We start from the raw sequence: 12405 nt of genomic DNA on the forward strand, positions 1-12405 counted from the left end.
CCACAGTATAACCTGGTACATGTCCTACAACACACCACATTATAACCTGGTACATGTCCTACAACACACCACAGTATAACCTGGTACATGTCCTACAACACACCACATTATAACCTGGTACATGTCCTACAACACACCACAGTATAACCTGGTACATGTCCTACAACACACCACAGTATAACCTGGTACATGTCCTACAACACACCACATTATAACCTGGTACATGTCCTACAACACACCACAGTATACCCTGGTACATGACCTATAACACACCACGGTATAACCTGGTACATGTCCTACAACACACCACATTATAACCTGGTACATGTCCTACAACACACCACAGTATAACCTGGTACATGTCCTACAACACACCACAGTATAACCTGGTACATGTCCTACAACACACCACAGTATAACCTGGTACATGTCCTACAACACACCACATTATAACCTGGTACATGTCCTACAACACACCACAGTATAACCTGGTACATGTCCTACAACACACCACAGTATAACCTGGTACATGACCTATAACACACCACAGTATAACCTGGTACATGTCCTATAACACACTACAGTATAACCTGGTACATGACCTATAACACACTACAGTATAACCTGGTACATGTCCTACAACACACCACAGTATAACCTGGTACATGATCTATAACACACTACAGTATAACCTGGTACATGACCTATAACACACTACAGTATAACCTGGTACATGACCTATAACACACTACAGTATAACCTGGTACATGTCCTACAACACACCACAGTATAACCTGGTACATGATCTATAACACACTACAGTATAACCTGGTACATGTCCTACAACACACCACAGTATAACCTGGTACATGTCCTACAACACACCACCGTATAACCTGGTACATGTCCTACAACACACCACAGTATAACCTGGTACATGATCTATAACACACTACAGTATAACCTGGTACATGTCCTACAACACACCACAGTATAACCTGGTACATGTCCTCAACAAACCACAGTATAACCTGGTACATGTCCTACAACACACCACAGTATAACCTGGTACATGTTGTTAGACATTTCACATTTTAAGCATTTCACTCCTGTAACGTTCGTCGTTGGGAGAAAGAGAGGAGGACCATGGTGCAGCGTGGTAAGTATTCATTATGCCTTTTAATGAAAACGAATACTCAAACAAAAACGATAAACGCAACAGTTCTGTATGGTGAACATACACCACAGAAAATAATCACCCACAACTTAAAGGTGAAACCAGGCTACCTAAATATGGTTCTCAATCAGGGACAACGACTGACAGCTGCCTCTGATTGAGAACCATACCAGGCCGAACACAGAAATACCAAATTATAGAAAAAAGAACATAGACTGCCCACCCCAACTCACGCCCTGACCATACTAAAACAAAGACATAGCAAAAGAACTAAGGTCAGAACATGACAACTACAACCCGCGATAACATCTGTTAAATATGTGTATGGACCAATAACATCTGATAAATATGGACCAATAACATCTGATAAATATGGACCAATAACATCTGATAAATATGGACCAATAACATCTGATAAATATGGACCAATAACATCTGATAAATATGGACCAATAACATCTGATAAATATGTGTTTGGACCAATAACATCTGATAAATATGGACCAATAACATCTGATAAATATGGACCAATAACATCTGATAAATATGGACCAATAACATCTGATAAATATGGACCAATAACATCTGATAAATATGGACCAATAACATCTGATAAATATGGACCAATAACATCTGATAAATATGGACCAATAACATCTGATAAATATGTGTATGGACCAATAACATCTGATAAATATGTGTATGGACCAATAACATCTGATAAATATGTGTATGGACCAATAACATCTGATAAATATGGACCAATAACATCTGATAAATATGTGTATGGACCAATAACATCTGATAAATATGGACCAATAACATCTGATAAATATGGACCAATAACATCTGATAAATATGGACCAATAACATCTGATAAATATGGACCAATAACATCTGATAAATATGTGTATGGACCAATAACATCTGTTAAATATGGACCAATAACATCTGATAAATATGTGTATGGACCAATAACATCTGATAAATATGTGTATGGACCAATAACATCTGATAAATATGTGTATGGACCAATAACATCTGATAAATATGGACCAATAACATCTGATAAATATGGACCAATAACATCTGATAAATATGGACCAATAACATCTGATAAATATGGACCAATAACATCTGATAAATATGGACCAATAACATCTGATAAATATGTGTATGGACCAATAACATCTGATAAATATGGACCAATAACATCTGATAAATATGGACCAATAACATCTGATAAATATGGACCAATAACATCTGATAAATATGGACCAATAACATCTGTTAAATATGTGTATGGACCAATAACATCTGATAAATATGGACCAATAACATCTGATAAATATGGACCAATAACATCTGATAAATATGGACCAATAACATCTGTTAAATATGTGTATGGACCAATAACATCTGATAAATATGGACCAATAACATCTGATAAATATGGACCAATAACATCTGTTAAATATGTGTATGGACCAATAACATCTGATAAATATGGACCAATAACATCTGATAAATATGGACCAATAACATCTGATAAATATGGACCAATAACATCTGATAAATATGGACCAATAACATCTGATAAATATGGACCAATAACATCTGATAAATATGGACCAATAACATCTGATAAATATGGACCAATAACATCTGATAAATATGTGTATGGACCAATAACATCTGATAAATATGGACCAATAACATCTGATAAATATGGACCAATAACATCTGATAAATATGGACCAATAACATCTGTTAAATATGGACCAATAACATCTGATAAATATGGACCAATAACATCTGATAAATATGGACCAATAACATCTGATAAATATGGACCAATAACATCTGTTAAATATGTGTATGGACCAATAACATCTGTTAAATATGTGTATGGACCAATAACATCTGTTAAATATGGACCAATAACATCTGATAAATATGGACCAATAACATCTGATAAATATGGACCAATAACATCTGATAAATATGGACCAATAACATCTGATAAATATGTGTATGGACCAATAACATCTGATAAATATGGACCAATAACATCTGATAAATATGTGTATGGACCAATAACATCTGATAAATATGGACCAATAACATCTGATAAATATGTGTATGTGACCAATAACATCTGTTAAATATGGACCAATAACATCTGATAAATATGGACCAATAACATCTGATAAATATGTGTATGTGACCAATAACATCTGATAAATATGGACCAATAACATCTGATAAATATGGACCAATAACATCTGATAAATATGTGTATGGACCAATAACATCTGTTAAATATGGACCAATAACATCTGATAAATATGGACCAATAACATCTGATAAATATGTGTATGTGACCAATAACATCTGATAAATATGGACCAATAACATCTGATAAATATGTGTATGGACCAATAACATCTGTTAAATATGGACCAATAACATCTGATAAATATGGACCAATAACATCTGATAAATATGTGTATGGACCAATAACATCTGTTAAATATGGACCAATAACATCTGATAAATATGGACCAATAACATCTGATAAATATGGACCAATAACATCTGATAAATATGGACCAATAACATCTGATAAATATGTGTATGGACCAATAACATCTGATAAATATGGACCAATAACATCTGATAAATATGGACCAATAACATCTGATAAATATGGACCAATAACATCTGTTAAATATGTGTATGGACCAATAACATCTGTTAAATATGTGTATGGACCAATAACATCTGTTAAATATGGACCAATAACATCTGATAAATATGGACCAATAACATCTGATAAATATGGACCAATAACATCTGATAAATATGGACCAATAACATCTGATAAATATGTGTATGGACCAATAACATCTGATAAATATGGACCAATAACATCTGATAAATATGTGTATGGACCAATAACATCTGATAAATATGGACCAATAACATCTGATAAATATGGACCAATAACATCTGATAAATATGGACCAATAACATCTGATAAATATGTGTATGTGACCAATAACATCTGATAAATATGGACCAATAACATCTGATAAATATGTGTATGGACCAATAACATCTGATAAATATGGACCAATAACATCTGATAAATATGGACCAATAACATCTGATAAATATGGACCAATAACATCTGATAAATATGGACCAATAACATCTGATAAATATGGACCAATAACATCTGATAAATATGGACCAATAACATCTGATAAATATGGACCAATAACATCTGATAAATATGTGTATGGACCAATAACATCTGATAAATATGGACCAATAACATCTGATAAATATGGACCAATAACATCTGATAAATATGTGTATGGACCAATAACATCTGATAAATATGGACCAATAACATCTGATAAATATGTGTATGGACCAATAACATCTGATAAATATGGACCAATAACATCTGATAAATATGTGTATGGACCAATAACATCTGATAAATATGGACCAATAACATCTGTTAAATATGGACCAATAACATCTGATAAATATGGACCAATAACATCTGATAAATATGGACCAATAACATCTGATAAATATGGACCAATAACATCTGATAAATATGGACCAATAACATCTGATAAATATGGACCAATAACATCTGATAAATATGGACCAATAACATCTGTTAAATATGTGTATGGACCAATAACATCTGATAAATATGGACCAATAACATCTGATAAATATGGACCAATAACATCTGATAAATATGGACCAATAACATCTGTTAAATATGTGTATGGACCAATAACATCTGATAAATATGGACCAATAACATCTGATAAATATGGACCAATAACATCTGATAAATATGGACCAATAACATCTGATAAATATGGACCAATAACATCTGACAAATATGGACCAATAACATCTGATAAATATGTGTATGGACCAATAACATCTGATAAATATGTACATGTGACCAATAATATCTGATTTGATTCATAATAAGCTGGTCTTCAATACATCTAAAACTAAAAGCATTGTATTTGGTTCAAAACTAACTCTCTAAGATCTAAACCTCAACTGGAGTTGTGGAAGTTGAATTCCTAGGAGTAACACTGGAGGGTCAATTATCATGAATCAAGTCATATTAACAAAGTTGTTGTGAAGAGCAGAGGTGTATGTCTGTTTTTAAAATATGTTCTGCGTTTTTTGACACAAAGATCATCTGTACTAGTTGTTCAGACTCTGGCCTTGACCCATCTTGATTACTGTCTGGTAATATGGTCAGGTGCAGTAATGTAACAACGCTGCAGCTCAGAGCAGAGCAGCACACCTCGCCTTTTAACTACACACACAGAACTGACATCAACGTCTTGCATGCCAGTCTTTCCTGGTTGAGGGTTGACGAGAGATCAATTGTTTTTTTTATTTTTATTTATTTATTTTTAATTTTTTTATTTTACCCCTTTTCCTCCCTAATTTCATGGTATCTAATTGTTTTTAGTAGCTACTATCTTGTCTCATCGCTACAACTCCCGTACGGGCTCGGGAGAGACGAAGGTTGAAAGTCATGCGTCCTCCGATACACAACCCAACCAAGCCGCACTGCTTCTTAACACAGTGCGCATCCAACCCGGAAGCCAGCTGCACCAATGCGCCGGAGGAAACACCGTGCACCTGGCAACCTTGGTTAGCGCACACTGCGCCCAGCCCGCCACAGGCGTCGCTGGTGCGCGATGAGACAAGGACACCCCTACCGACCAAGCCCTCCCTAACCCGGGTGACGCTAGGCCAATTGTGGCCTTCCTGGTGGCGCAGTGGTTAAGGGCGCTGTACTGCAGCGCCAGCTGTGCCATCAGAGTCCCTGGGTCCCCAGGACCTCCTGGGCGCGAACCCAGTACAGCGCCCTTAACCACTGCGCCACCAGGAAGGCCTTCTCTTCTAGTTTTTATGAGAAATATTACTGTGATTTAAAATTCCCGATCTGCTTAATCAATATAGTTCATACATCCATACAACATAACAAGACGTGCCACCAGAGGTCTCTTCACAAGTTCCCCAAAGGTCCAAAATGAATTCACGGCAACTCACGGTATTGTACAGAGGCATGATCGCATGGATCTCCCTTTCATCTCCGATTTGCTCAAGCAAACAGAAAAATTACCTTTAAAACAACAACATCTCATGGAAAGGCGGGACTGTGAGGGGACACACAAACACACGTTATTTTGTTGTGTTGTGGTATTGTTTGTATATGGTTGTACTTTTAATGTGTGTGATCCTTGTCTATCAGTGTATCAGTGTTTTGTTATATACAACTGAGACATAAACTGAACAAGTTCCACAAACATGTGACTAACAGAAATGGAGTAATATGTCTCTGAACAAAAGGGGGGGGGGGTCAAAATCAAAAGTAACAGTCAGTATCTGGTGTGGCCACCAGCTGCATTAAGTACTGCAGTGCATCTCCTCCTCATGGACTGCATCAGATTTGCCAGTTCTTGCTGTGAGATGTTACCCCACTCTTCCACCAAGGCACCTGCAAGTTCCCGGACATTTCTGGGGGGAATGGCCCTAGCCCTCACCCACTGATCCAACAGGGCCCAGACGTGCTCAATGGGATTGAGATCCGGGCTCTTCGCTGGCTATGGCAGAACACTGACATTCCTGTCTTGCAGGAAATCACGGACAGCGTTGAGATTGCCTGCAATGACAACAAGCTCAGTCCGATGATGCTGTGACACACCACCCCAGACCATGATGGACCCTCCACCTCCAAATCGATCCCGCTCCAGAGTACAGGCCTCGGTGTAACGCTCATTCCTTCGACGACAAACACGAATCCGACCATCACCCCTGGTGAGACAAAACCGCGACTCGTCAGTGAAGAACACTTTTTGTCAGTCCTGTCTGGTCCAGCGATGGTGGGTTTGTGCCGTAGGCAACGTTGTTGCCAGTGATGTCTGGTGAGGACCAGCCTTACAACAGGCCTACAAGCCCTCAGTCCAGCCTCTCTCAGCCTATTGAGGACAGTCTGAGCACTGATGGAAGGATTGTGATGTCTGGTGAGGACCTGCCTTACAACAGGCCTACAAGCCCTCAGTCCAGCCTCTCTCACGCTGTTTATGGACATTCTGAGCACTGATGGAGGGATTGTGATGTCTGGTGAGGACCTGCCTTACGACAGGCCTACAAGCCCTCAGTCCAGCCTCTCTCAGCCTATTGAGGACAGTCTGAGCACTGATGGAGGGATTGTGCGTTCCTGGTGTAACCCTGGCAGTTGTTGTTGCCATCCTGTACCTGTCCCACAGGTGTGGTGTTCGAATGTACCGATCCTGTGCAGGTGTTGTTGCACGTGGTCTGCCACTGCGAGGATGATCAGCTGTCCGTCCTGTAGCGCTGTCTTAGGCGTCTCACAGTACGGACGTTGCAATTTATTGCCCTGGTCACATCTGCAGTCCTCATGCCTCCTTGCAGCATGCCTAAGGCACGTTGACGCAGATGAGCAGGGACCCTGGGCGTCTTTCTTTTGTTGTTTTTCAGAGTCAGTAGAAAGGCCTCTTTAGTGTCCTAAGTTTTCATAACTGTGACCTTAATTGCCTACCGTCTGTAAGCTGTTAGTGTCTTAACGACCGTTCCACAGGTGCATGTTCACTAATAGTTTATGGTTCATTGAACAAGCATTGGGAAACAGTGTTTAAACCCTTTACAATGAAGATCTGTGAAGTTATTTGGATTTTTACGAATTATCTTTGAAAGACAGGGTCCTGAAAAAGGGACGTTTCATTTTTTGATGAGTTTAGTGTGTGGTGTAGAGTTATAGTTTGTGTAGATGAACTTGGAAATGAAAAGCACGACTTGTGTTTGAAACAGCTGACATTATTAGGTAAATAGAAAGGACACTGATATCTTGAATAAATCCAGTTTCATTCTCTCTTTCACCTCCTCACCTCGCTACCTCTCCCTCACCTCCCCTCCTCCTCACCTCCTCCTCCCCCGCTCCTCCTCTCCAGGTGGGGGAGAACCGTAGGGTGCTCCAGGCGGTGCGCTCCCTGTTAGAGGAGTTCAGGTCAGAGTTGAGGGAGGAGGAGAACAGGAGGTGCCAGCTGCAGCAGAACTATGCCAATGACAAAGCTTCCTGGGAGGTCAAATGGGCAGAGATGAAGTGTCACGTTGCTCAGGTAACTCTAATCCAGACGCACACACACACACACACACACACACACACACACACACACACACACACACACACACACACACACACACACACACAGAGCAACAACAAGGCATCCTGGAAGGTCAAATGGGCCGAGATAAAGTGTCACGTTGCTCAAGTAACTTACTCAAGATGTCTGCCTTAAAGAGACAGCATCACTGGGATGTAGATGTCTGCCTTAAAGAGACAGCATCACTGGGATGCAGATGTCTGCCTTAAAGAGACAGCATCATTGGGATGCAGATGTCTGCCTTAAAGAGATTATAGAGACAGCATCACTGGGATGTAGATGTCTGCCTTAAAGAGATTATAGAGACAGCATCACTGGGATGTAGATGTCTGCCTTAAAGAGATTATAGAGACAGCATCACTGGGATGTAGATGTCTGCCTTAAAGAGATTATAGAGACAGCATCACTGGGATGTAGATGTCTGCCTTAAAGAGATTATAGAGACAGCATCACTGGGATGTAGATGTCTGCCTTAAAGAGACAGCATCACTGGGATGTAGATGTCTGCCTTAAAGAGATTATAGAGACAGCATCACTGGGATGTAGATGTCTGCCTTAAAGAGACAGCATCACTGGGATGTAGATGTCTTCCTTAGAGAGATTAAAGAGACAGCATCACTGGGATGCAGATGCCTGCCTTAAAGAGACAGCATCACTGGGATGTAGATGTCTGCCTTAAAGAGACAGCATCACTGGGATGTAGATGTCTGCCTTAAAGAGATTATAGAGACAGCATCACTGGGATGTAGATGTCTGCCTTAAAGAGATTATAGAGACAGCATCACTGGGATGTAGATGTCTGCCTTAAAGAGATTATAGAGACAGCATCACTGGGATGTAGATGTCTGCCTTAAAGAGATTATAGAGACAGCATCACTGGGATGTAGATGTCTGCCTTAAAGAGATTATAGAGACAGCATCACTGGGATGTAGATGTCTGCCTTAAAGAGATTATAGAGACAGCATCACTGGGATGTAGATGTCTGCCTTAAAGAGATTATAGAGACAGCATCACTGGGATGCAGATGTCTGCCTTAAAGAGATTATAGAGACAGCATCACTGGGATGTAGATGTCTGCCTTAAAGAGACAGCATCACTGGGATGTAGATGTCTGCCTTAAAGAGATTATAGAGACAGCATCACTGGGATGTAGATGTCTGCCTTAAAGAGATTATAGAGACAGCATCACTGGGATGTAGATGTCTGCCTTAAAGAGATTAAAGACTGATTGTAGGCAGGTCACCTGACAGACTGAGTTTCTCCTGATCAGCTAACAGACTGATTGTAGTCAGGTCACCTGACAGACTGAGTTTCTCCTGGTCAGCTGACAGACTGATTGTAGTCAGGTCACCTGACAGACTGATTGTAGTAAGGTCACCTGATAGACTGAGTTTCTATCCTGGTCAGCTGACAGACTGATTGTAGTCAGGTCAGCTGACAGACTGATTGTAGTCAGGTCATCTGACAGACTGATTGTCGTCAGGTCAGCTGACAGACTGATTGTAGTCAGGTCACCTGACAGACTGATTGTAGTCAGGTGATCTGACAGACTGATTGTAGTCAGGTCAGCTGACAGACTGATTGTAGTCAGGTGATCTGACAGACTGATTGTAGTCAGGTCAGCTGACAGACTGATTGTAGTAAGGTCACCTGATAGACTGAGTTTCTCCTGGTCAGCTGACAGACTGATTGTAGTAAGGTCACCTGATAGACTGAGTTTCTCCTGGTCAGCTGACAGACTGATTGTAGTCAGGTCAGCTGACAGACTGATTGTAGTAAGGTCACCTGATAGACTGAGTTTCTCCTGGTCAGCTGACAGACTGATTGTAGTCAGGTCAGCTGACAGACTGATTGTAGTCAGGTCAGCTGACAGACTGATTGTAGTAAGGTCACCTGATAGACTGAGTTTCTCCTGGTCAGCTGACAGACTGATTGTAGTCAGGTCACCTGATAGACTGAGTTTCTCCTGGTCAGCTGACAGACTGATTGTAGTCAGGTCAGCTGACAGACTGATTGTAGTAAGGTCACCTGATAGACTGAGTTTCTCCTGGTCAGCTGACAGACTGATTGTAGTCAGGTCAGCTGACAGACTGATTGTAGTAAGGTCACCTGATAGACTGAGTTTCTCCTGGTCAGCTGACAGACTGATTGTAGTCAGGTCACCTGACAGACTGAGTTTCTCCTGGTCAGCTGACAGACTGATTGTAGTCAGGTCACCTGATAGACTGAGTTTCTCCTGGTCAGCTGACAGACTGATTGTAGTCAGGTCAGCTGACAGACTGATTGTAGTCAGGTCAGCTGACAGACTGAGTTTCTCCTGGTCACCTGCCAGACTGAGTTTCTCCTGGTCACCTGATAGACTGAGTTCCTCCTGGTCACCTGACAGACTGAGTTTCTCCTGGTCAGCTGACAGACTGATTGTAGTCAGGTCACCTGATAGACTGAGTTCCTCCTGGTCACCTGACAGACTGAGTTTCTCCTGGTCAGCTGACAGACTGATTGTAGTAAGGTCACCTGATAGACTGAGTTTCTCCTGGTCAGCTGACAGACTGATTGTAGTCAGGTCACCTGATAGACTGAGTTTCTCCTGGTCAGCTGACAGACTGATTGTAGTCAGGTCAGCTGACAGACTGATTGTAGTAAGGTCACCTGATAGACTGAGTTTCTCCTGGTCAGCTGACAGACTGATTGTAGTCAGGTCAGCTGACAGACTGATTGTAGTAAGGTCACCTGATAGACTGAGTTTCTCCTGGTCAGCTGACAGACTGATTGTAGTAAGGTCACCTGATAGACTGAGTTTCTCCTGGTCAGCTGACAGACTGATTGTAGTAAGGTCACCTGATAGACTGAGTTTCTCCTGGTCAGCTGACAGACTGATTGTAGTCAGGTCACCTGACAGACTGAGTTTCTCCTGGTCAGCTGACAGACTGATTGTAGTCAGGTCACCTGATAGACTGAGTTTCTCCTGGTCAGCTGACAGACTGATTGTAGTCAGGTCAGCTGACAGACTGAGTTTCTCCTGGTCACCTGATAGACTGAGTTTCTCCTGGTCAGCTGATAGACTGAGTTTCTCCTGGTCACCTGATAGACTGAGTTTCTCCTGGTCAGCTGACAGACTGATTGTAGTCAGGTCAGCTGACAGACTGAGTTTCTCCTGGTCACCTGATAGACTGAGTTTCTCCTGGTCAGCTGACAGACTGATTGTAGTAAGGTCACCTGATAGACTGAGTTTCTCCTGGTCAGCTGACAGACTGATTGTAGTCAGGTCACCTGATAGACTGAGTTTCTCCTGGTCAGCTGACAGACTGAGTTTCTCCTGGTCACCTGATAGACTGAGTTTCTCCTGGTCAGCTGACAGACTGATTGTAGTCAGGTCACCTGATAGACTGAGTTTCTCCTGGTCAGCTGACAGACTGATTGTAGTCAGGTCACCTGATAGACTGAGTTTCTCCTGGTCAGCTGACAGACTGATTGTAGTCAGGTCACCTGATAGACTGAGTTTCTCCTGGTCAGCTGACAGACTGATTGTAGTCAGGTCACCTGATAGACTGAGTTTCTCCTGGTCAGCTGACAGACTGATTGTAGTAAGGTCAGCTGACAGACTGATTGTAGTAAGGTCACCTGACAGACTGATTGTAGTCAGGTCACCTGATAGACTGAGTTTCTCCTGGTCAGCTGACAGACTGATTGTCCTAAGGTCAGCTGACAGACTGATTGTAGTAAGGTCACCTGATAGACTGAGTTTCTCCTGGTCAGCTGACAGACTGATTGTAGTCAGGTCACCTGATAGACTGAGTTTCTCTGGTCAGCTGACAGACTGATTGTAGTCAGGTCAGCTGACAGACTGAGTTTCTCCTGGTCAGCTGACAGACTGATTGTAGTCAGGTCACCTGATAGACTGAGTTTCTCCTGGTCAGCTGACACGGTCAGTAGAAGGACCCATCCTCGTACTTCACCACATTTTAGTCAGGTCACCT

General features: G+C 41.3%; 1 protein-coding gene across 1 annotated transcript in view; it reads left to right on the plus strand.

Moving 5' to 3' along the window:
* LOC118379859 (microtubule cross-linking factor 1) overlaps nucleotides 1-12405 on the plus strand; it is a 184785-nt gene that overhangs the window by 127588 nt on the left and 44792 nt on the right. The window contains exon 11 of the mRNA XM_052464310.1: nucleotides 8215-8382. Within this exon, the coding sequence (XP_052320270.1) occupies nucleotides 8215-8382 (168 nt within the window). The remainder of the gene's footprint in view (nucleotides 1-8214; nucleotides 8383-12405) is intronic.

The sequence above is a fragment of the Oncorhynchus keta genome, chromosome 15, assembly GCF_023373465.1.
Source record: "Oncorhynchus keta strain PuntledgeMale-10-30-2019 chromosome 15, Oket_V2, whole genome shotgun sequence".
Classification (NCBI taxonomy): domain Eukaryota; kingdom Metazoa; phylum Chordata; class Actinopteri; order Salmoniformes; family Salmonidae; genus Oncorhynchus; species Oncorhynchus keta.